The sequence below is a fragment of the Schistocerca piceifrons genome, chromosome 6, assembly GCF_021461385.2.
Source record: "Schistocerca piceifrons isolate TAMUIC-IGC-003096 chromosome 6, iqSchPice1.1, whole genome shotgun sequence".
NCBI classification, from domain to species: domain Eukaryota; kingdom Metazoa; phylum Arthropoda; class Insecta; order Orthoptera; family Acrididae; genus Schistocerca; species Schistocerca piceifrons.
In genome coordinates, this window is record NC_060143.1 from 246,124,735 (window position 1) to 246,151,773 (window position 27,039).

The 27,039-nt window shown below is 44.4% G+C and overlaps 1 protein-coding gene across 1 annotated transcript in view; it reads right to left on the reverse strand.

Moving 5' to 3' along the window:
• Nucleotides 1-24,779, reverse strand: part of LOC124803254 (basic salivary proline-rich protein 1-like) — a 159,141-nt gene extending 134,362 nt beyond the window's left edge. The window contains exon 1 of the mRNA XM_047264436.1: nucleotides 24,453-24,779. Within this exon, the coding sequence (XP_047120392.1) occupies nucleotides 24,453-24,779 (327 nt within the window). The remainder of the gene's footprint in view (nucleotides 1-24,452) is intronic.
• Nucleotides 24,780-27,039: the final 2,260 nt, after the last annotated feature.

Sequence of the window (27,039 nt, forward strand, 5' to 3'; positions counted from 1 at the left end):
TAAACAATGCTGCTGTCGGAAGACGGGATTATACCTTTCAACAAGATGAAGAAGGAATGCGCATACTGAGAAAAGTCCTAGTTCACGTTTGCTATAACATGAATGAGTGGGCCTTAATTATGTTACACCACCCCTTCATTGCCATGACTTCTATCAGTCCTAATACCATCTGTTGCCCTCCAAAGCTCTCGGAGCCATTTTAATAAGGTGATCAGCACTTTCTCTCATAGGCTTATAGCTGCAACAGATAGAAATAAAAAATTCTTCGATTTCTCGGAAACTATCAGGTTGTGGTTGTGGAATATATATATAAAACTGCCTATTCTCGAGTGCTCGAAAGCTCCTGCCTGGTCCGAAATGCATGATACATCATGACTTATCCCAAATCTAGTCTAAATTGGTGGGTCACAGAGTCTGGAATGGCTCTGAGCACTATGGTACTTAACATCTGAGGTCATCAGTCCCCTAGAACTTAGAACTACTTAAACCTAACCAACCTAAAGACATCACACACATCCATGCCAGAGGCAGGATTCGAACCTGCGACCGTAGCAGTCGCGCGGTTCCGCACTGAAGCGCCTAGAACCGCTCGGCCACAGTGGCCGGCGCAGAGTCTGGCCCTTGCTTGTAAGCACTGTGTATCATGACGAACAGTTGCCTCCAAGATTGCCCTAAGTGATGCCATACGACAAAGCTACGCTGACATATTTCTTAACCACATAACACGTGAGCCTGTTACAAGGTATATGAATCAGTGAAATTACAAACACGGTGAATAATAGAATCGAAGATCCATTAATATAAAGAACCTTCTTAGATAATTAACCAATTGAACATTTGTCATAGTAAACATACTTGATTCCGTATGCCACGTAAGGCGCGAAAGAGAAAGAGAGGGAGAGAGAGAGAGAGAGAGAGAGAGAGAGAGAGAGAGAGAGAGAGAGAGAGAGAAAATTGAAAAGTTTAACAGTTTGCAAGCATCACTGGCACAATAACAACAACCTTTAAAGATAAAACATCAAAAGAAACACGGTTGCTCCATCCATAATTTCGATGACAACGAAGCTGCAGCAGTAGTAATCAGTTTTATTAAAGGTGCCAAAAGGTTTAATCTCTCAGATCACATTCTAGGTATCATGTAGAAGAATTAAAATTAGTACCAGAGCTAAAATGAACCTCGGCAAGTAAGTCACATTGTCTACAATAGGTGCAATGGTAGAAGACGGAGCAGTGTATGAGTTAATTAACAACACATCGAACCTTGGGCTAAAGAGAGGGAGTGGTTGGAAGTTAAATTCTGGAAGAAAGAAGAAATTCTTGATCTAACGCACAGTCGGGGTTACAGTTTAGTCTAAAGAAGAGAAGGAAGGATTGGGGGGGGGGGGGGGGGGATGGAAGGAAGATCAGGATCTCTATCGACAACAAGGAAGTCAGAGATGGAGCGCAAGGTCGGCTGGGAAAGGAAATCGGCTATGTCCATTTCACGTAAGCTTCTGTATTACTTGAAATGGGAAAAGCTTTAAAAATACGGATTTGGATGTTCGGTCGGGAGTATGAAGCCCCATCCGCTCTGGAGCAATTTTAATGTCTTAAATATGAGGCTTTGTAGTTCATCTGTTTTTGAAAGAATTCAAGAACTAGCCTGCTCAGAAAATCTCCCTTACATTTTTTTTTCATTTCGATGAAATGGTTTTATATCTTTACCAACAAAAGCCTTAAATTCATAGGAATCCACAATAACTGCACTTATTGAAACAATTTTCCATCTTAATTGCCTTTAATTTCATTAACTATGCAAATTTACACGTTCCAGCTTAAGCCATCATTGGAATCACAGCAGAAGGACATCGATGCACAGTACCTTGTCAGAAACTCCAATGCTCAGAATGTTCAAAATAAAACTGACTGGGAGAATATTTCATGCACCTTCAGCCAACCGAACTTACACCAGCCGCCCTGGTTGCTGAAAGGTGGTATGTCACTCTCTCACCTCAACAACGCAATCGGTCAGATTAATATTCACTTTTTAGGTCATTACCTCAGTGCTCCCCAGTACTACTTTTGGTATGTGCGGCTTATGACTTAATACATGAGGAAATTGTGGTCAGAATATTCATATAATTGAATGCATAGCCTGTAGAGAACATGCACCCCAGGGGCCGTAGTGGAGACTATGGAGACAAGGGAGAAAGACGAATTTCGGGCCATAAATGTTGTGCCCTGTGACCGGACCGTGCGAGTGATTCGAGGAAGCAAAAGTCTGTGAACTATACCTGTATTCTACTTGGCCGGCCGGCGTGGCCGATCGGTTCTAGTCGCTACAGTCTGGAACCGTGCGAACGCTACGGTCGCAGGCTGGAATCCTACCTCGGGCATGGATTTGTGTGATGTCCTTAGGTTAGTCGGGTTTAAGTAGTTCTAAGTTCTAGAGGTTCAAATGGCTCTGAGCACTATGGGGCTTAACTTCTAAGGTCATCAGGCCCCTAGAACTTAGAACTAGTTAAACCTAACTAACCTAAGGACATCACACACATCCATACCCGAGGCAGGATTCGAACCTGCGACCGTAGCGGTCGCGCGGTTCCAGACTGTAGCGCCTAGAACCGCTCGGCCACCCCGGCCGGCTACGTTCTAGAGGACTGATGACCTAGGAATTTACGTCCCGTAGTGCTCAGAGCCATTTTTGTACTCCACTCGTCCCACTTCGGTTCAGAGGAGGAGGATGCTGGCTTGCGAAAAACTTTACCTAGGACATGTGCCACACCATCAATAAGGCAGCCAGTTGCCAGAAAGTGGGTGGACAGACCATTTAAGATTGCTGTAATCTGAGCTTTTATGTAAACGACAGGATGATCATACAACTACAAGCAGTCTCTTGTTAAATGCTGGGATGATATGAACAGAGCGGCTGGTGCACGTGTTCAGTGGAAGCAAGACTGTAACTGCCCTGATGCCAGGAAGTCTTCAGGTTCTTTTAGCGACTGACAAAATTGTATATTTCACGGGCGCTACTGCCTGGGAAGCTTGACAGCCTTCTTTCAGAAATTGGAAATGGTCGCCGGCCGGTGCGGCCGAGCGGTTCTAGGAACTTTAGTCTGGAACCGCGCGACGCTACGGTCGCAGGTTCGAATCCTGCCTCGGGCATGGATATGTGTGATGTCCTCAGTGCTCAGTGCCATTTGAACCATTTTTGAAATGGTCAGCCTGGAAAGATTAGATCTCTCCATAAATGAGGGACTATGCTCCCGTCTAGGTAGACGATTTTCGCCGAAACATGGCAATGCTTACCATGACAACGATGCCTCCCTAATCTAAAATGCTCTTTTTTCAGACAAAAGAGATTGTGCTCCCAGGATCTGAGAAGTAGACGCTTGCTCACCCAGTGTGGGAACTCTAGTGCTGTGTCTTGATTGTCTACGAGGCCAACAAAACAGTCATGAGGGAGATTCAGTGAGTAGAGGATAGTTTGATTGGTTTGCACAATGTGGAGACAGTTTAGTTTATGCTGGTTCGGCTCCCATACCGAGGCATGGTGGAAAGTGATTGATTCTTTACCTTCTTCGTCTTCTGGTCCTTCCCTGGTGGAGAACAGTTCTTTCCCTAGTGGGTGAGACTTGTTGTCTGCATCTTGTATTGGACTATGAACCAGTGGCAGTTTCCATCCGTACTGACAGTGGAATTGTGTATCATCTGAGACATATCGGGTGCCTTATTCGTCCTGCGTCGGCCATCTGACGTTTGACACTTCCAGCACGCGCCGTCATGTTTATGAGTCAAATTGGTTCGCCAGACCAGCTACCTCACACTGACATCAGCCGGGATTTGAGGGCTCCGGTAGAGAAGTTTCCTGCGTTCTAATTATCAGAACGCCAGTCCGCATAGTTTTAAAGTTTTCGTGGAGGCGTCAGAACATTACAGTTGCCGCCGAGCTCCACTCCTCACCCACAGCGTGCCATTTTCTGCTGCCACCTGAATCAAGGTGAAAGGGTGAAATATTGCTGCACAGGCGCAGAGTTGTTAGATGATAATCACAGCTCCCTCTTCTCCGTGAACCATAGTTTGTGGTGTACCTGGTAGCAGTTGATTCCATTTGAATAGGATTCGGCCTCACAGTGGATTCATGTAAACAGTCAGATTGCGTTGTAAAAGGTATTGATTCAGGGTGTAATTGTTCTTTATTTACGTGACAATTACGGCACTCCAACCCCAGTTCTCGATACCAGTAATATCGTACTACCTTTCTGCGAAGTAACAGACATATTTTTGTGACAATATTCACATTTGGTTTTATTAATGTATAGGTACTCCGATGTATCGATATATTACAGTGATATGGTTCTTGTGTGTATTCATTTCTGTGAGACTGTCATAATCTTTGACTTATTTGTAACCGTTTTGGCGCGAATGCGCAAAGAGCAGTCTTCGTTTCACTTTAGAGAAGTTAAGTTGTTATTTCGCTTTGTAAAAGAACAGCCATATCTTGTGTTTGGTTAAAGTGGAAATTAAATATATGAAGATTGATACAAAACTGTTTTCTTGATGATGTGACAATTAAGAAGAAGTATATGTGAATTTACAAGAAGTTTAACAAAAATGTGGATCGTGAACACCAAGTCAAAAATTATTTCTACCATACCATTGTTCTGATCTGGGATTGTTTGATCATTAAGAATTTCCTGAAAAACGCATTTGTTAGGTCTTCAAATATTGCTAAAATACAGATCTGGACCTTCTAGCAGTCAAAGTGGAATCACCCTGGAATCAACAAGATGAGCCATAACAACTTCGACGAAATCTACGAGGGAATCCATTCAAGATAAGTGCCAAAATTAATGACTTTCTTTACAGTGACTTCATTATTTCCATTCTGACGATACCATCCACAGACAATAACTTTGTTGTTGCCCGATGAAGCGAACATATCCCGCGTGAGCAACATTATTAATCTGATTTCTAACCTACTTTGCAGTGGTGGTATTGTTAGAAGGGCAGAATTTTGTATAGTTTCCACCCCAATGAGTGCTTTGCCAATCAAGCACTTTCCCTTTCCTGATTTATGTTTGGCTTTTATTGTGGTTATAAAAGGATGAATAAAAACCTGTCATTATTTTCGTAAACTTAAATAGGACAGTGCTCTCATTCATACCCCTGCAACCATTAAGTGTTTTTATTTTATTGCAGTGATACATGGATACACCTGCAATTCAGAACGCAGTCGTACTAAATAACTTAATTTGATGATTAATTTGGCTTCTGAAAGTGACTGCAGACACAGTCAACAAAAGTGCCATGAGTAAATTCACTAATTTCGTATATAAAAACTAAGGGTGTATTTCACGACATGATTTTTTTGAAAAGATAATACTTTTCTTTATGTAAAGATAATAATAAAATGGTTCAAATCGCTCTGCGCACTATGGGACTTAACATCGGAGGTCATCAGTGCCCTAGAACTTAGAACTACTTGAGCCTAACTAACCTAATAACATCACACGACGATGCCCGAGGCAGGTTTCGAACCTGCGACCGTAGCTGTCGCGCGATTCCAGACGGAAGCGCCTAGAACCGCTCGACCACTCCGACCGGCCGAAGATAATAACATTTAGCGTCACTAGGACATATATTTATGATTAAAGCAGGGGACCTGTTGCAGTGCATTTGATTTAATTAGGACTGCTAATCTAAAAGTGCATGATACATTTTCCGACACAGTTTTATTTTGATAATTCAGTACGACAGTACTGCGGACTAATCGACAATGACAAAAAATTATATTGACTACAGTTCTCTTTGCTTCAGACGCAAGTTCATTTTAAGTGATCGACTGAAAAGACAATAGCGCTACCATCTTACAACGTACTTTGAAATCTTCATGGTTTCTTTATTCAGAGCGACTGCCTCGTGCCACCGGGGCGTATTTCCTTACGTTGAAATCTCAACGCTCCTTTATATCGACGTCTGCGGCTTAAAGCTATCAGGAGGAGAAACAGATACTAACTTCTTTCCTGCAATTCTCTTTTATGTCCGCTTCGTGCTTATGCAGTCTCGTGACGACGCTCTGCGCGGCAAGTTACGTCCATTTATTCCATTTCCTGCTGAATGAATACACGTTTTATACCACTGCCATCTCACTACGTAACAACGTTGCAGAACGTCAGCATTTGACCCTATTTGCTGTAAGGTTAAATAGCGATTAAAGATATAATGACGGTCACGTAAAGATTTACAACTACAGCACCCTGTAGCGCAAGAACTACAGGGGTGTTGATGAGGTAGACTCAGGCTATCAGTGTGCCACGAAGAGTAGGCACTGTTCCTTCCAAAAGGTTTCCACCACCAGAGTACGTAGAACTGTTCGACAGGCTGTGACGAACAGACCGATGAGAGTAGCCAGAAACCGAGAACAGACTGTAGGCAGAAGTATCACCGCAGTCAGACTACTGGATGCTCCCAGAATGAGATTTTCACTCTGCAGTGGAGTGTGCGCTGATATGAAACTTCCTTGTTTACTTGTTTGGAAGGTAGGAGGCGAGGTACTGGCAGAAGTACAGCTGTGAGGACGGGGCGTGAGTCGTGCTTGGATAGCGCAGTTGGTAGAGCACTTGCCCGCGAAAAGCAAAGGTCCCGAGTTCGAGTCTCGGTCCGGCACACAGTCTTAATCTTCCAGGAAGTTTCATACTGGATGCTTGGTTGATATACCGAGTTGCAATGGGAAGAATACCGTTGATACCATACGACAACCACCAGAGGTATGCCTAAGGTACAGGCAGAGTGAACTAGAGCAAAGAGTGGCATTCTGTTGAGTTCAGATTATATCTGTGGCGGTCGGTAGACGACCTCGTGAATGGTTACAGAAACCTGATATCATGGACGTGTCAACATAAATAATTTGGTAACTGTGGAAGGGAGGGCGATGGTTAGCTACCCTTTTTTCTTTTGAATCATCAGCCTTGTATGATGCGGCCCACCATGAGCTCCACTCCTTTGTAAACCTCTTCATCTCACAGTAGCTCTTGCACCCAACGTCCTAAACTATTTGTTATAAATTCAAAATGGTTCAAATGGCTCTGAGCACTATGGGACTTAACTTCTAAGGTCATCAGTCCCCTAGAACTTAGAACTACTTAAACCTAACTAACCTAAGGACACCACACACATCCATGCCCGAGGCTGGATTCAAACGTGTGACCGTAGCGGTCGCGCGTTTCCAGACTGTAGCGCCTAGAACCGCTCGTCCACCCCGGCCAGCTATTTGTTATAAACATTCCAATTCTTTCTCTACAGTTTTTACCATCTACAGCGACCACTAGTACCAAGGAAGTTGTTCCATGAGTTCTTAACACGTGTCCTACCAACCTGTCCCCCCTCCTTGTCAGTGTTCACCATATGGTTTTTTCTTCGTCGATTCTGAGGGGCGCCCCCTCATTCCGTACCTTATCTGTCCTAATTTTCAACATCCTTCTGTAGCACCACATCTCAGGAGCTCCGATTTTCTTCTGTTCCGGTTTTCTCACTGACCGTGGCTCGCTGCCGTAAAATGCTGTGCTCCACACGCACATTCTCAGAAGTTTCTTCCTTAGATTAAGACCTATGTTGATAGGAGACTGCTAGTGCCAACTAGCTTGATGCTCTCGGGCGTCGTTCTGTGTCCACTACGGTGAGGCCAATAGGTGCACCTCTGCGTGCTGCGCTCCATAGTCTCCGGATATCCTGGGTTTAATACGGGCCGTCCACCTTGCCCCTCGCACGCTGCCGACAGCATTCGCTGATGGCTATTCCTCCACGGCGGGGCAGTGCTGAAACAGCATGCCTCAGCAAGGCTGCCCCGGCCAGCTGCTGCTAGCACTGCAGTCGTCACATTCCGCTGTTTCATCGATTCCCCGGTTTGGGCACTGGTCAACTTGGTTGTCTAGAATAAGCTTCCAACAGGAGCTCCTCATCTCCAGAGAGCATTCTCTGGCTTCGACATCACCATGAACCTGATATTACCCAATTCCTGAGACTATCCATACTCGACATCCTGACGGCCAAGCAGTCAGTCGTACCGTTACCTTTGTGTGACAACGTATCAGTCAGCAATCCAGACAAATACACTACTGGCCAATAAAATTGCTACACCAAGAAGAAACGCAGATGATAAACGGGTATTCATTGGACAAATATATGATACTAGAACTGACATGTGATTACATTTTCACGCAATTTGGGTGCATAGATCCCGAGAAATCAGTACCCAGAACAACTAACTCTGGCCGTAATAACGGCCATGATACGCCTGGGCATTGAGTCAAACACAGCTTGGATGGCGTGTACAGGTACAGCTGCCCATGCAGCTTCAATACGATACCACAGTTCATCAAGAGTAGTGACTGCCGTGTTGTGACGAGCCAGTTGCTCGACCACCATTGACCAGGCGTTTTCAATTGGTGAGAGATCTGGAGAATGTGCTGGCCAGGGCAGCAGTCGAATATTTTCTCTATCCAGAAAGGGTATTACAGGATCTGCAACATGCGGTCGTGCATTACTTTGCTGAAATGTAGGGTTTCGCAAGGATCGAATGAAGGGTAGAGCCACGGGTCGTAATACATCTGAAATGTAACGTCCACTGTTCAAAGTGCTGTCATGCGAACAAGAGGTGACCGAGACGTTTAACCAATGGCACCCCATAACATCACGCCGGGTCATATGCCAGTATGGCGATGACGTATACACGCTTACGAATACACGCTACCAATGTGCGTTCACCGCGATGTCGCCAAACACGGATGCGACCATCATGATGTTGTAAACAGGACCTGGATTCATCCGAAAAAAAGACGTTTTGCCATTCGTGCACCCAGGTTCGTCGTTTGAGTACAGCATCGCAGGCGCTCCTGTCTGTGATGCAGCGTCAAGGATAACCGTAGCCATGGTCTCCGAGCTGATAGTCCATGCTGCTGCAAACGTCGTCGAACTGTTTGTGCAGATGGTTGTTGTCTTGCAAACGTCTGCATCTGTTGACTCAGGCCCGGCCGCGGTGGTCTAGCGGTTCTAGGCGCTCAGTCCGGAGCCGCGCGACTGCTACAGTCGCAGGTTCGAATCCTGCCTCGGGCATAGATGTGTGTGATGTCCTTAGGTTAGTTAGGTTTAAGTAGTTCTAAGTTCTAGGGGACTGATGACCATAGATGTTAAGTCCCATAGTGCTCAGAGCCATTTGAACCATTTGTTGACTCACGGATCGAGACGTGGCTGCACGACACGTTACAGCCATGCGGATAAGAGGCCTGTCATCTCTGTTGCTAGTGATACGAGGCCGTTGGGATCCACCACGGCGTTCCGTATTACCCTCCTGAACCCACCGATTCCATATTCAGCTAACAGTCATTGGATCTCGACCAACGCGAGCAGCAATATCGCGATACTATAAACCGCAATCGCGATAGGCTACAATCCGACAGTCGGAAACGTGATGGTACGCATTTCTCCTCCTTACACGAACCATCACAACAACGTTTCAGCAGGCAACGTCGGTCAACCGCTGTTTGTGTATGAGAAATCAGTTTGAAATCTTCCTTAAGTCACCACGTTGTCGGTGTCGCCACCAGAGCCAACCTTGTGTGGACGTTCTGGAATGCTAATCATTTGCATATCACAGCATCTTCTTCCTGTTGGTTAAATTTCGCGTCTGTAGCACGTCATCTTCGTGGTGTAGCAATTTTAATGGACAATATTGTACAATATTATTGTTATACTGCTATGCTTGTCTCCTAAGCCCTCACTCTGCCGTCCATCCTTCGCCACCTCATACTACGCTGATGTCCCTTCTCCTCTGCAGGCCGTTTATTCTAAATGTAAGTGCAAATTTTACTGTTTTCATCTTATCAGGAGATGAATATTTCTTATCGGAATTAAGAATACCTTATTTATTTAGTTTCTCTCACCAAACTAATGACTAAATCGTTCATTTACTACTTGTTGATGAAATGAAGCAGATGTAACGCCAAGAAAAGGTCACTTCTGTCCCTGAGAATGCTACTGTAGCTGCGAAACGCGCACTGAATTCTCTGTGAAATATCTACCCCCTCTTGTCTTCAAGGCCCCGGTGTATCATCTTTCGCCGGCCTCTATTTGAAATCTGTTGCCTGCTGCATCGTTCCACACTACTCCAGGTTTCACAATTTCCACTGGAGCGTCTAGAGACGGTGGAGGTTGTGAGGGAGGGAGCGGGGGTTGGAAGGAGGCAGAGGTAGACAGCTGTATCTGCAGCAGCAGCGGGGCGAACACGCCTCCCCCGCACTGTTTCCAATCTCTCAGCGCAATCAGCGAGAGGCTCCGAAGCCGACTTCCCGCCGCCGTGAGTCACTCACTCCGTGGCACGCTAGCTACGCCGGGGTGACTCAAATTGTAGCCGATAGCGACACCCACGCGACGTTTTATTTTCTATCCCTCTCCGCGCCCAGAGGAAGGAAGAAATCCGGTATCCCGTCACTCGTATTGCCTTCCATCACAACCACTTGCGCATTACGGCAAAAGAAAGTGAAATTTTTCCGAACTGCTGACATTCAATAATGGCAAGTATTCGCTACGTTTTATGTTACAGGTCAGCTAAGGGTTGACTACCCTTAGTGTCGTTATTCAATGATTAAACTCCAGTCTCTCAAAACCTGGACTGAATTCAAACTTTCGCATCACACTTACCATCCAATTACGTATTCCTCCCCAAATTTCGTCGGCACTATCGGTATCTAGTGTTTTTTATTTCAAAGGCAAATAAAAAATACTCAGGAATCTAGATCTGTGGTCCATGGGGAATGGACCACTTAGTAACCCTGGAAGAAAGATGAGTGGCAATGGGCGACGTGTAGAAGGAGCAGACTGCTATCCTCGACGAAACATTGTTTCAGACACATCTATCATCTGAGAAATTAATTTCTTGAAACATATATCTGGAATATAGCATGGTAAAGTTACAGAAGTAGGAAAGAAATAAATCGACGGGTAAGAGATGCGATATTGCATGAGAATGCTCAAATGAAGTGTATTGATGAGATACGAGATGAGGAAGTTCTCCTCTGAATCGCCGACGAAAGAAATATAAATATGCTATAGACTGGGTAGCAGAATGTGTAGGATAACAGGACGTGTGCTAAGAGATCAGGCAATAACTTCCATGGTACTAAACTGGGACGAGAGAGGAAACACTGTAGGGGAATACAAAGACTGTAGCTTATAGAATACATAATTGAAACGTTGGTTATGGTTGGTGTTATGGGATGAATGGGTTGAGACACAAACGAAATCAAACCGTTCTATACCCCCAAGAAATTAAGACTAAAACAAATTTCGCTCTCATTACCAGACTCAAACGAATTATAATAGGTGAAAAAATGGAAACGGGGGAAACTTCAGACATCTTACCTATACTTGACGACAATATTCTTGTTTGGTTATGTTGCACTCGGGCAACACGCACACATCAAAACTTTTGCATCACTCAGATTCCCAGAGCTCCTGAAGATAGACGTTGACTGTGGGTATTGTATCACAGACACAGTCCCTCTGACTGTTCAGAGATGTCATTAAACCTGCGCAAAGATATAAACAACCGTGCATGAGCAGCGCCTAATAGACAGAGGGGTCCGACCGCCGATCAGATCCAGTCATTCCACCAGGAAGGAGGCACACGGCTCGACGGCTCGTGTGGTCTGTAGTTCAATCCATGCCTAGACCGTCAATATCGTGTTTCAATCGCGTCCGCATTGTTACTTTGGGCTCGGAAGAACTCTCAACAAGAGAAGTGACCAGGTGTTTCGGAGTGAACCAAAGCGATGTTGTTGGGTCATGGAGGAGAAACAGAGAGACAGGAACTGTCGATGACATGCCTCGCTCGGGCCGCCCAAGGGCTACTACTGCAGTGGATGACCCCTACCTAAGGATTATGGCTCGGAGGAACCCTGACGGATACGCCACCATGTTGAATAATGGTTTTCGTGCAGCCACAGGACGTCGTGTTACGACTCAAACTGTGCGCAATAGGGTGTATGATACGCCACTTGACTCCCGACGTCAATGGCGAGGTCCATCTTTGCAACCACGACACTATGCTTCGCGGTACAGATGGGCCCAACAACATGCAGAATTGGCCGCTCAGGATTGGCATCACGTTTTCTTCATCAATGAGTGTCGCATATGGCTCCAACCAGACAATCATCGGAGACGTGTTTTGAGGCAACCCGGTCAGACTGAACACCTTAAACATACAGTCCAGCAAGCGCAGCAACGAGGATGTTCCCTGCTGTTTTGGGGTTGCATTATGTGGGGCCGACATAGGCCACTGGTGGTCACGGAAGGCGCCGTACCGGCTGTACGATATGTGAATGCCTTTCTCCGACCGATAGTGCAACCATATCGGCAGCACACTGACGAGGCATTAGTCTTCATGGACGACTATTCGCACCCCATCGTGCACATCTTGTGAATGTCTTCCTGCAGGATAAGGACATCGCTCGACTGGAATGGCCAGCGCCGGCCTCTGTGGCCGAGTGGCTCTATGCGCTTCAGTCCGGAAGCGCGCTGCTGTTACTGTCGCAGGTTCGAATCCTGCCTCGGACATGGATGTTTGTGATGTCGTTTGGTTAATTAGGTTTAAGTAGCTCTAAGTCAAGGGGACTGATGACCTCAGATGTTATGTCCCATAGTGCTTAGAGCCATTTGAATCATTTGGAGTGGCCAGCATGTGTTCCAGACACGAATCCTATCGTCCAAGCCTGAGACAGATTTAAAAGGGCTGTTTATGGACGACGTGACCCGCCAACCAGTCTGAGGGATCTACGCCGAATCGCTGTTGAGGAATGGGCAACTGGACCAACAGTGCCTTGATGAACTTGTGAAGAGTAAGGCGCTGCGAATACGGGCATGCATTAATGCAAGAGGACGTGCTACTGGGTATTTAGAGGTACAGGTGTGTACGGCAATATGGACCACCATCTAAATGTGTCTGAGCACTATGGGACTTAACATCTGAAGTCATCAGTCTCCTAGACTTAGAATTACTTAAACCTAACAAAGGACAGCACACACATCCATGCCCGAGGCAGGATTCGAATCTGCGACCGTAGCAGCAGCGGAGTATCGCACTGACATGCCTAGAACCGCTCGGCCACAACGGCCGGTGGACCACCATCTCTGAAGGTGTCGCAGTATGGTGGTACAGCATGCAATGTGTGGTTTTCATGAGCAATAAAATGGGCGGAAATGATGTTTACGTTTATCTCTATTTCAATTCTGTGCACAGGTTCCGGAACTCTCGGAACCGAGGTGATGCGAAACTGTTTTTGATGTGTGTACAATCTAAGAGAAAAGAAAAGGAAGTTAAAAAGTAACGACACACCACGAACGAATTATCCAATGGGACGGAAATCGACAAACAAGATAATTAGACCTTTAATTACAGTTTATCAGCGAACTTTCACACGCGTGACTGAATAAGCAGGTGCGTCTGATTCAGAGGAGCCTCAACACTTAATTATGTCCACCCTCGGAGAACAGTCCTTTCTTCTCCACATATGTCATACGTCTCACACCTCAAGAGTTTGCACAATTATTAGCACTGCAGGTACCCGGTTCCGGGTGCGTGTCGCACGGGCCCACTCAGCAGTTCTGAAACTCATCTGCTCATCTCTTGGGCTGTCGCTTAAAAACACGGATTCCATACACAGATGAAAGTACTTATACCTAATTTTGATCCCGACTATCTAATTAATACTAATTAATCGGCTGTCTACACCGATCGATGTACAACAGAACCCTTGCGAGTCAAGGGCTGAAAACCGATTTTAACAATATTAGTTACTCGTTCACGACACGGAAAAGATACTCTCATGTGTTTACTTATGTGTACAAATACATATACAGGGAATTTCGTCGGACTGTTAAATTAATGTTGACTGGTTGAGTCATGAAGTAAGAAATGGTGTTGTGACCTTACCTAAATCAAAGAAAGTGCTGTAAGAACAGATTTTAAAATCTATGGTTCAAATGGTTGAAATGGCTGTGAGCACTATGGGACTTGACATCTGAGGTCATCAGTCCCCTAGAACTTAGAACTACTTAAACCTAACTAACCTAAGGACATCACACACATCCATGCCCGAGGCAGGATTCGAACCTGCGACCGTAGCGGTCGCGCGGTTTCAGACTGAAGCGCCTAGAACCACTCAGCCACACCGGCCGGCCCTTAAAATCTATCATTGTTCCATTCGTGGGACAAGAAAAAATTTCTGTACATCATTGATTCATGGGAAGGGACGACTGGCCGGGCATGTCATGAACAAACTTTTGTAGATGCACCTGCACCGTAAAAACTATCGCACTCAAATGTACTCCACTTTTTCAACCCTGTAATGTTTATTTCCACAGATATATTAAAATTTTCGCAAAAAAGTTTAAGAAAATCAAATGCTAAACTGTAAAAATTTTGAATATTATCTACAAAACTTTTAAATGTTTAAAAATTTAATATATATTGACATAAAACTTTTCTGAATATCGTATCGCATCAAATTGTAAAAAATAAATAAACTGTACTGGAGAAACAAACATTACATCCGCGGTTGCAGTAGTCTTCTTCTGTGTTTAGTAGTGGCCGTGGCCGGAACGTTGGTTTCTCCAGCACAGAATTTATTTACTTCTTTTCCTTCATGACGTGGTGCGATACGCAGAAAACTTCCGTATCAACTGACCCCGTCCGCGGAGGCCTACGCGGTTTCCACACGATGTCTGCATTCAAAATTAAAATTTTTTGTAGAAAGCGATGACTAGCTTCGGTAGATTAACATCCATCTTCAGATTTGAGAACAGACAAACCAAAAAAAAAAAAAAATTGTCGTAAGTAACAGAATAACGGAAAATAGGTGTTGACTTACTTTTAAAAAATGTACCAGGAATTAATGTACAACACGTAGTATCAGTGTTATAAACGCACCCGCTGTGTACAACACTGTTTAATCGTCCGTAACATTCTTATTTTAACGCTGCAGGAAATATGTACTATGTGCAGACTAAAATGAACTTAAGGGCATATGTATTATCCACTGGGAAACCAATAAGAATAAGAAATAAATATTTAGAGGAAAGACTACTAGTGGGGGAACAATAATTAGAAGCGTGAACATGTCCTTACAGGCTTTGTAGTCTAATTTGAAAATGGAGAAAAACACACACTTTAAATATATATTGCTCAACAACAGTTTGGAATACTATCGTAAAATGTAGTCTACGAAACCAGAGGTCTCGTTGACCTAGGCACTTCATGCATCATCCAGTTAGAGCCCACACACTGGGTGGTGTTTACTACCGGCATGCTTTGTGGCCGTCTCCCGCTCATGTACACACACTGCTGCCGCAGTAGCACACAGCGAGCAGTCCAGTATCAACAACAGCTTCATTCACTTTGTGTTCAGCACTGCAGTAACACGCCGCATAGAGTCATACAACACTTTGATAGAGTCAGAATAGCGGCTTTAATTTTAGCAGGTCATACACGGCATGATGTTGCCAATCGATTACATGTAACTGAAGCTGTGTGTCTAAGGTGTGGCGAAGGCACAGAGAGATCGGAAATATGAATGATAGACCTCGCAGTGGTCGTCCTCGTATGACAACACCAAAGCAGGATCGTTTCATCAAGCTCTTGCGTCACAGACGCCCAACATCAACTGCGAGAAATATTGGAAAGGAGCTTTGCTGGGCAAAAGGGATTCGTATGTCAGACCAAACTGTACATAGTAGATCATCATCAAGATGTTCTTCATGCCGGAATACCAGCGAGAAGTTTTGCACTGTACCAACGGAACCGACGCAGTCGCAGGTACATCAACATTGGACCATTGTAGAATGGAGTAACGTCATGTTTGCTGACGAGACCAGGACTGGTTTGGCATCGGACACTAGGCGTGTTAGGGTTTGATGAAACGCTAGATGACACCAGGAAAACCGATACGTTCAGGACGTCCATCAGTTTGCAAGAAGAAGTGCAATGTTCTGGGCGGCAATAACGATGGGACGGCGGACACCTCTTACTCCCATCTATAGCAACTCGAGTGTCTCCGATACATCCAGGAGGTTCTACAAACGTGGAGACATGAAGTCTGTGACAACTTCATCCTAGTAAATGACAATGCAAGACCGCACCGTTCTCTAGCAGTGTTTCTGTATCTTCAAAGATTTAATGTCAACCTAATGCACTGGGGAGCACAGTCCCATACATGAATGCAACTGAGTATGCGTGGGACCTTCGCCAAGTGGCAATTGCACAGCTTCAGAATCCATGTGACCATCCTGAGGACCTCACTGAATCTGCCATTGTAGAATGCAACCTCATACCCAGACTTATAATCATCATCATGACATAAAGATTTTCACGGATTTTGTTGTCACATGCACACTTAGGAGAGAGCCTGCTTTGTTTTGTAATGATTTTCTGCAACTAACCAAAATCTTACTTGTTTTCACAAGAAGTTATGTTTATTTTGTTAATGAGGTCTTGTACAAACCTCAATGTGTGAACTATAAGACGTCATTGTAATAAGCCCTATGATATTCCAAACTTATGTTGATGTATGGTTTGTGAAGTGAAATGCTATATTATGCCTGAAATACGGCGGTCCCTAATAAAAACAGGACACAAGAGTCTATTTGCCAACAAGAGAACTTTGGCGAAAGGTCAAGGCAACAGATGTATTGGCTGTAAGAAGTCTGATGATAACGGAAAGCCGGCCGCGGTGGTCTAGCTGTTCTAGGCGCGCAGTCCGGAACCGCGCGGCTGCTACGGTCGCAGGTTCGAATCCTGCCTTGGGCATGGATGTGTGTGATGTCCTTAGGTTAGTTAGGTTTAAGTAGTTCTAAGTTCTAGGGGACTGATGACCACAGATGTTAAGTCCCTTAGTGCTCAGAGCCATTTGAACCATTTTGATAACGGAAAATCTAAGGGTGTAGCTTCAAATAAAGTTTTTAGAGTTCTTACTAACTATAAAATTAAATATTTAATGAAACATCAGAATGTGTGGGCCTAAGTGCAGCCCTCGAAATTCACAAATTTTTCAAAAATGGTTGAAATTGCTCTGAGCACTATGGGACTTAACATGTGAGGTCATCAGTCCCCTAGAACTTAGAACTACTTAAACCTAACTAACCTGAGGACATCACACACCTGCATGCCCGAGGCTGGATTCGAACTTGCGACCGTAGCGAGCGCGCGGTTCCAGACAGAAGCGCCTAGAACCGCTCGACCACACCGGTCGGCACATATTTTTCACACAGTAAGAGATTTAACTTTCCTTGCACAGCGAATACAACCGATGGAACAGCCCATTTATCTGTTACGCTATGACGAAACGATACATGACGTCATGTTTTATAGTACTTCTACCCTACGTTCTGACAAGAAAGAAACAAGGAGGCATAACACAACTCATACTTATGTTCCGTTAATTCCAGCCTTTCTGCAGTTTGAAAATCCAGTTACATGATCCTCGTAAGTAGAAAATGTGATTATGCCCCGATTTATTGTCTTCTCTTTCTCTCTCTTTCGAAATGTCTGTGGGGAAGAGGGAGGGGGAGGAGCAGGAATATATGTGCACAGGGCGACACATGACTCCCACGTACTCATAGAGCAGTAACACTGACCGTCGTGTTTACATGCAAATGGCAAGTTAACAGTTCAGGAAGTGCCGGTAGTTCGCGTTTCGGTATACAAGCGATAAATGTGAGAAAAGTTTTATTTCTTTCTGTCTTGAAACAGAAAGTAATCAAATTAAAATGATGTTAATGCATATTGCAAAGGATGAAAATATGTAACTACATTACGAAGTAAGCGATTTAACGAGATTATAAATGTCATGTGTCAAAAATAGACGAAGCACACAAATGTAATTTACTACACTACATAATTCATTGTCATTCATTAGCAAAACAAAATAAATTAATAAATTTACTCGTCAGTACATATATGAACCCGTGCCACAAACACTGATGCCGTGTACTTTAGCCGCTACGCTACGATGACTTGCTCGAAATATGACCAAAGTTACAGGTATAAGAGGTACTCACTGAACTTCAACATGGAATTTCTAGTAAACCAGGCGCCGTTGCATGAAAACCCTGATAGCCAGGTACTCAGGACAGGTCCCTCTACAACTCACCTTTCCTTTTTTTTTTTTTTTTTTTTGAGTCATCAGTGTTCTGACTAGTTTAAAGTGGCCCGCCACAAATTCCTCTCCTGTGTCATTCTCTTCATATAAGAGTAGCACCTGCAACCTACGTTCTCTGTTACTAGTTGGACGCATCCCAGTCTCTGTCCTCCTCTACAGTTTTCGCCCTCTTCAAAATGGTTCAAATGGCTCTGAGCACTATGGGACTTAACACCTGTGGTCATCTCTCCCCTAGAACTTAGAACCACTTAAACCTAACTAACCTAAGGACATCACATACATCCATGCCCGAGGCAGGATTCGAACCTGTGACCATAGCAGTCGCGCGGTTCCGGACTGAGCGCCTAGAACCGCTCGGCCACCGGGGCCGGCTTTGGCCCTCTACAGCTCCCTCTAGTACCATGGACGTCATTCCCTGATGTGTTAACAGATGTCCTATCCTCCTGTCCTTTTTCCTTGTCAGTGTTTTCCACATATTTCTTCCTTCTCCGACTCAGCGCAGAGCCTCCTCATTCCTTACCTTATCAGTTCACCTAATTTTCAACATTCGCCTGTAGCACCCTATTTCAAATGCTTCGATTCTCTTCTGTTCCGGTTTTCTCATAGCCCATGTTTCACTGCCATACAATGCAGTGCTCCAAACGTACTTTCTCAGAAATTTCTTCCTCAAATTAAGGCCTATGTTTGGTGCTAGTAGATTTCTCTCGGCCGGGAATGAGCTTTTTGACAGTGCTAGACTGTTTTTACTGTCCTCTTTGCTCCGTCGGTCATTGGTTACTTTGCTGCCTAGGTAGCAGAATTCGTTAACTTCATCCACTTCGTCACCATCATTCCTAGCCGGCCGGAGTGGCCGAGCGGTTGTACGCGCAACAGTCTGGAACCGCGCGGCCGTTACGGTCGCGGGTTCGAATCTTGCCGCAGGCATGGATGTGTGTGATGTCCTTAGGTTAGTTAGGTTTATGTGTTTCCAAGTTCTAGGGGACTGATGACCTCAGAAGTTAAGTCCCATAGTGCTCAGAGCTAGTTGAACCATCATTCCTTGTGTTGAGTTTCTCTCTGTTCTCACTTCTGCCATGTGTCATTAATTTCGCCTTTCTTTAATTTATTCTCTCTGATTCTAATACTGGTTCCCCATGAAACTCCCGCTAAACCCGCTGGGCAGAACAGGTGATGGGATTGTGGAAAGGGCCAAGGGCTGAAGTCAGTTTCTGCTTCTAATTCTCATTATTTATTGTAATTTAGCAACTCTTTCACGGCTGAAGGCCTCCAACAAGAAATCTTAACAAGATAAAAAATCCAATTAAGATTGCAATAAGAAAATTCAAAAACAACATAAGCAAAGTGCAATACCAATGGCTGAGGACCACAATCAAACTTGAAAAATTCAAAATATATTACCATAATCCAGAAAGGCAGAAGGCTACAATGTTTAAGCTTGAATGATAAATTTAAAATTAATTTGCAAAATTTTAAGAAACCATCAATAACCATAAGCCTAAAATTTAAAATAGCTGATACCGGTGGAACTCAGAAGACCGCCAGGGAGGTCGGTCTGCCCTTGTTCACTTTGGTGAGACAGTTGGTGAGCCCTACTATACTTGATCCGTCGGAACCCAACCAGGGGACAGCCACGGACCAACCGACCCTCAGAATGCCGACGTATAAAATAGTCGCTAGGAAATAACGCCAACTACACACACAACCCAACAAACACTGCACGGAGACTTGAACAACACCCAGCAGTAACTAAAGACACACGAAGACAAATCGGGAGTCGATGCACACACACACACACACACACACACACACACACACAGCCGACTCATGTCATCGGCGAGCCAAAACGCGTCGTCTGGTTGGACGACCGACCGACGATCCACCAAGACCGTGGCCCGGCTCAAGTGATACGTGGCGGTAATGGTCGGGCGAGCCATGTCGACGCAGATCTAACTGCTGCTCCAACCCGACTGCACTAGCGCCGCATTGCAACTCCCGGTTGGCAGGTCCGGACAGCGCTCCAGGCGCGTTCCGATTGACTGGCAGCCCGAACTCGCGACCCGAACACGCTATCCGAACTCTCGACGAACTGCGACCAACTAACTTACAACCTTCGACCATAGATACTAGTAGATTGGCCTTGCTGTGCATAAGCTACAGGGCTGGTGTGGCTCCATCATAAACAACGTGACTGTTGGCAAAAGGTGGCGGGATTTCAAATCAGCGGTCTGCCATCCTATGTTTGTATCGCATTTTCCCCATATTTCTCAATTGACTGCCAAACGCTTCCAAGAAGAATTACTTTTTTATTTGCGAAAAATTATGCCAGAACTACATTTGACCTGGATTTGTTGTTTTGTTTTTCGGGGTGTTCGTTTCCATATCGCATAACGTCACTGTAAACAAAACAAAACTGCATGTTTTGAGGTATAATTTGTGGGCGAAGCATGTCCGAAATGGCATTTAACGTAACGTGCTACAGTTCTACTCTAATACAATATTTTACTAACTCGCATTTATCACACACATTCTAACAACATTCAGACTTACAGGCATTGGAAGCACAGATTTCAAATAACGGACGCCTTTTACTGTGTGGTTTACGGAGTTTAGGCCCCTTCCATTTCATATGCTCCGGAAAATCAAAAAGTGTCGGGATAGCATCACTACTTAGCCAATTCCCTCCAGTCTTAGCCCTATAAAGACATCAGGTTTAAAAAATGACAGATACAGTAAACATAAATTATAAAGCGAATATGTGCAGACGGCTTAAAGTTTTTCTGTTTCAGGGCCTGTATCCAAAGCTGCCTTCGGTTTTCATTCTTAGGGAACCTATGAGTAGGAACGAGAAACAGTTATACTTACTTCTGTAGCCGAATTATCACAGATTGTTTCCAAAATGTAATATGAGTCTGAATTTACAGGCATCACTTTAAACACTCTAATTTACGTGATACTCTATTTCAAGTGTAAAAAACATATAAAACTCACTTCAGCAGATTTCAATAAACGCATTTGCACTGTCATTGAAACACTTACACGTGAAATGTAATGCCATTTCCCTCGACAGAACGCTGAGTACAGCCATAAGCGCAACACGGAACAACCATGTTTTGCCAACATTCACGTGACTTCAGCCCAGAGATGTTGGAGCCACGAAAATGACGTCAGGGTCAGTCTATTATATTACGGTCGAAGCTTACAACAGACAAAGAGCGGAAAGTAATAGCAGTCGAGCAAAGATAATACGAGAGGGGATACATCGATACGCGCTGCTAGCGCCGCTCACGATCAAGCAAAGCAGCAACTCACTGACAGTAGTAATTTAAATTAATGTAGTGAGGTGGAAGTACATTTAAAATCGGGTGTAAAATACATAATGGCGGGAGCACGAGCCACGCACGGCTCATCCAGTTTCTTCTAAATCGACTTTTTTTTTCCTATCACATCAGACATATCTTCCCCCTCATAGAGACCTTCAGCGCACTCTTTCCACCTATCCGCTCTCTCCTCTGTATTTAACATCAGAATTCCCGTTGCACTGTTAATGTGACCACCCTTGCTTTTAATTTCACTGAAGGTTTTTTGACAACGTACCTAAAACTCATCAAATTCTGTAATTAACAGCTCTGATAGTCCCCTTGTAAGACACTTCTACTGGCTGCCAGGATGGTGCAAGCCGACCTGGGACCCTATTCTGTATCGTTCATATCGATCGGTGTAGTTGGTTCGTTTTAGTAGTGACGTCATTTTCTGTTCTTTATCGAAATATCCTATTCAGTAAGCTTCTGAGACCTGTCACCGAACGGTCCTCCCACCGATTTTACGACAATTGTACCGAGAGGTTTTGGATTTCGGTGTGGCCCTGTCGATCGGTGAGCTGTGGTTTATGTACACCTATAATTTGTTATTTTAAACATATATTGCGATTTTAGCTTTAGATTCAGTGATTGTGTTACTAAAGAATCACCAGAGGACGCATCCCGGTTGGAAAGTGAGTTCATAATAGACTATTTTCTTTTGTTAGAAATATGGTTAGGTTAGGTTGTTACTGTGAATGATTACATCAAACAGAAAACGTTTTCGGTCAATATTCTCTCAAAATATGTGTTATTTTAAAGCAAGTAAGAGTTTAAAGATCATTAAATAGCAAGACATCGGCTCTGCTTACGTATATTACTTGAGTGTGAACTGACGTTACTAGTGACTTTGTGTACTTTTTCACACAAATGGTTTAGGTAGAGATTATCGAAACGTTTTTACAACTTTCAAGTAACAATGGAAAGCAATTGTGTGAAGCCTGATACTAGAAACCTTCCAAACTATTACGCATTTCTGACTTACGCAGCATCGTTTGGCAACGAAGTCAGCCTACGTTCCCTTTGTAATAGTATAAGAATTCAGCTACACGAAGTTGTTATTTATCGTAGCCAAGTGGTCGCCGGCACGGTAACTCAGCGTGTTCGGTCAGGGGGTTAGCTGCCCTCTGTAATAAAAAGAAAAACTGAGTTAATGGAACAACGACGAACTAAAATGGCTGTCTTGCGACGTCCGCCCCGAGCAGATACAACGAACGAAAACGAACAAATTAGATTAAAAAAAAAAGTGGTTAGCGCGCGGGATTTCTACACATAAGGACACGGGTTCGCGCACGAATGGGTGTAATTTTTTTTTCCCTCTTCATATATGCAACACATTCTGAGACATTGTTATTCGTGTAAGTTAAGATTTTTCTGCAACATTACTTACATGTAAGAGCGCACTTCTTCAGTAATGATTTGGTGATTTCTGTGTGTTTCAAATACGAACTATGAAATTGTTGGAGATGAAATTACTGTGAGTGAAACAACCGACAGTGACCTTTATATTTTTTCTTGTCAGAAATAATTCACCATTTTTTCCGAATATGTAGCGATTTCCGAGTATGCGGTTAGACAGAAATCTAAGAGCACAACTTAAATTACTGGGAATGTAAGTAGCAACAGTCATCTTCGTAATCGTGCTTGTCACAAGTCTTTATCTCCTATCGAAACCTCAACAACAGTAGACAGAGATGAAAGATCTCCGGCGTAATATTTTTCGACTGTAGCACCTTATACGAAACATTTTCATTCATTAGATACATGTTATAAACTTCGACGAACTGCAGGAGCTCTCGAAAACGCGTTTTTCCAATTTTATTTTTAAGACGGAAATCGTTGACGTATCATATAGGAAAATCGGCTACTTAATCATTTGGATCTCTAAGAGTGAGTTATAACCACATTCTGTTTATCTTCTTATTCTTTTAGCACAGGCTATAAATACTGGCAAAAACTGTTCATTGATAAGTGCCTCTCCATACCCAGGGTTGCTGTTTTTGTTTCAAATAAAATACCCATAAACGACAATCTAAATAGCAATCCTAAACACTCTTTCAGTGTCACTGAACTGTGAACCTACTAACCTCATTGTCGTCCGACATTTCCACTGGTATTTTAGCAACACTTCGTACTGCGAAAACGCAAGTTCGGTACTTGGAAGAATAGCACGCCTGTGTCGTCTGCTAGCCGCTTTGTGTTCGTGGCGGTGGGCGCTGCAGTGCGCATGCGCAGATCTGCGGCCGCTTGCTTTTTGATTGGCTTGCGCGACACGAACCGACAACAGCGCTCCGGTTCTCTAGACCCGTACGGTATCGCTACTAATTAATGATGGGACTCTAATTCGAGTACTAGACCGTTCGGTGCTCTTGAGTACCAAATCGATCGGCACAATGGCGGAAAGATACAGAATAGAGCCCCTGAAGTATTCAAGGCGCTACACACCAGTACGTGATGAAGCTGTCCATTCACAAGACACACTCGCCCACTTAGGGTTGGCTCTGAGCACTATGGGACTTGACTTCTAAGGTCATCAGTCCCCACTTAGGGTCTGGAGAACGACACACCCATGGCGTTCCATGAGGAGACATTGCCGCAGCCAGTCTGTCCCGAGGTGTCACAGCAGTCCTCGCGCAGCGTACTGTTCGCCCTGGTGTCCTAATCCTAACGAAGCAGTGTGGGGTAATGGCAGAACGGCGCGACAGGATGAAAATCACCTGCTTTCTAGAGCAGGCAGGGTTCCGTTCGCTGATTACTCGGGTCGTGCAGGAATTTCTTTCGCGACCATACCAGGAAAGCCGCTCCATCAGACGTTGCGTTGGACCCGTCGTCACCGTGACAGTATATGAATACTGTGGCCGCAGACGAGGCCGGCGTCTTCTGGAACGTAATTTTCGGCGTGACATACGGCAGACGTTCCTGGCCCCAGTACAGTGCACCTGCCGGGCTCGGTAATCCTTCTGCCAGCCGCTCCTCGCCCGTAACGGCGGCCGGCTTCGCCCTGCCTTGTATAAATGGCGCGTGGTTGATCACGGGCTACGTGTTTGTTAGGCCGCGGGCTTAAGGGTCGGCCACAGCGCAGCAGGGCTCGGCCGCAGGCGGCTCCAACCGGCTCCTCTGCAAAAATCCATTTTCCGGGCGGCGGCCGCGTCAGCCCTAATGGGCATCCAAGCTGGCGGGTGCGCCGCCGCGCTGCTCTGCGCTGATCATTTCCAGCGGACCGTCTCCAACCCATTACGGTGCCGGATTGCTGCGCCGCTGGAGCAAGGCCCCCGCGGAAAGAAGAGGGCGGAAAAAAGAAAAAATTCTAAATTGCTGCCCGCTTGGTGCTGCGAGGGCCACGTTGCGCGAGGTGCATTTCTTCATTTTTCCGTCACGCTGTTACAGCGCAGTACTTTTTCCTTGTGATTTACCTGACTTGGCAGCTGCCGCTACATCTGTGTTCTCTTGTTTGTATCTGTAACTACAGCAGTCCAATATCCTTATCCAAATTTATTTGAACAATATGGGACTCGTTAGTGAGATGCCTTCCTTTAAACATTTTCTGTTGAAGGAAGCATTGTAAGTAGACTTGTCACACTTAGAAATAAAGGTTATACGAAATTTATACTATCCGTTGGGGTTTGGGTTGTTTGGGGGAAGAGACCAAATAGCGAGGTAATCGGTCACATCGGATTAGGGAAGCGTAGGGAAGGAAGGCGGCCGTGCCCTTTCAAAGGAAACATCCCAGCATTTGCCTGGAGCGATTTAGGGAAAACCTAAATCAGGATAGCCGGACGCGGGATTGAACCGTCGTCCTCCCAAATGCGAGTCCAGTGTGCCACCACTGCGCCTACTATCCGTAATGAACAAAATATGTGACAATTGCCCAAAATTCTACATAGTCCAGAAAAGAAAGTTTCACTACAAGACACCAGTAAGACCTTTCGGCTAAATAATGTTGATAACTCCACTTCTGTAGCACTTCTGAAAGGACATGACCACTCAACCACATCCATTAGAGATAGCCTACAGTTACAAAACTCTTTCAGCAAAGGGAAGAAAATGAATCTTCATGAAGGGCTCCAAAACTAAATCCGTAGCTTCAAATCACCCCACCTAGCTCTCAATGAACAAGTAGGACGTGCAAACAAGTCACTTTTACACACCTTTAACGAAATGTTTTAAAAATCAAATACTGTAACTCATTGCCCCTTCACAAACAACATTTTTTTTTTTTTTAGAAAAAGATGTCTCTTTAACCTTATACAATTTTTCGGCAACCAATTTGCATATTATAAAAAAAATGTGGATCCACAATCATGTAACAATTTCATTTTCATGATTTGTAATATCTGTTATGTATCTGTAAGTGTAACATCTCTGCACTTCTTTGACCTAAGCTCTTTGACCATAACTCTGTTTTCCAATGAAAACACGCGGAAGTAGTGAGTGATGCGTTTCGGAAGTTACTAACATCAGAAATGCCACTACATTTTCAAAGACGTAATATTGAAGCGCCGTTAATTAACATGGTGACTAATACACAGTTAACTTCTGAAAAGAACGAAATATTTTTTAAAAGACAATTGATACATGTTTTGTGAAAACGATACTGATACACCCGCTATATCTAGGTAAATGACTCTATGGGACCTAACATCGGAGGTCATCAGTCCCCTAGAACTTAGAACTGCTTAAACCTAACTAACCGAAGGACATCACACACATCCATGCCCGAGGCCGGATTCGAACCTGCGACCGTAGCAGTCCCGCTGTTCCGGACTGAAGCGCCTAGAACTGCTCGGCCACCACGTGTAAAGACATTACTTTCCCCGAAAGTCGATAATTTTTTTTTTCTTTTGTGCATTACCCTGTCATAGTACGTATGTATCATTTATTTCATCTATTCCTTATTTGTTAATAAGTCACATTGTTTCTACATTCATTTTGCTACTGTTTTATATTTTATATTGTTCGAATATGAATGTTCTGGTTTTATATGCTTTGCAAGTCTTTGGTTAGGCTTGGAGAAGTACTGTGTCAGAGAGAGAGCGAACGACTATCTATAGAGAGCGTGCGAGTTGTGGTATCGTGGCCTGCTCGAGGGTAGAGAAACGTTGCCAAATTCGGCGTGAAAGACGGTGATACGTGGAGGAACAATTACTTACAGTGAGTCCGCTGTGTTAATAGGAGATCGTGCATTATTAAGTGAACAGTAAAACCTGAGAAGTATATCGAGTGTTTGCAGTGACGATTTTACATACTGTGTGAACGTGTGACAATTAGACGTGAACCAGACACCATTGTCGTGTGGGGACACTAATTCGTAGAACTGCGTGAAAGTGGAACAAACCAAAATGTTAACTAAAAGAATAGTGCTGTGATTTGATCAAGAAACATTTATCATATCATCCAAACTGTCTTAACGACGACGACGTAAATTGAACTGATGTTTAACGGACTGTTATAGAGATAAACACATGTTACTGTTTTCCTGTGGCAACGCGGTGAAA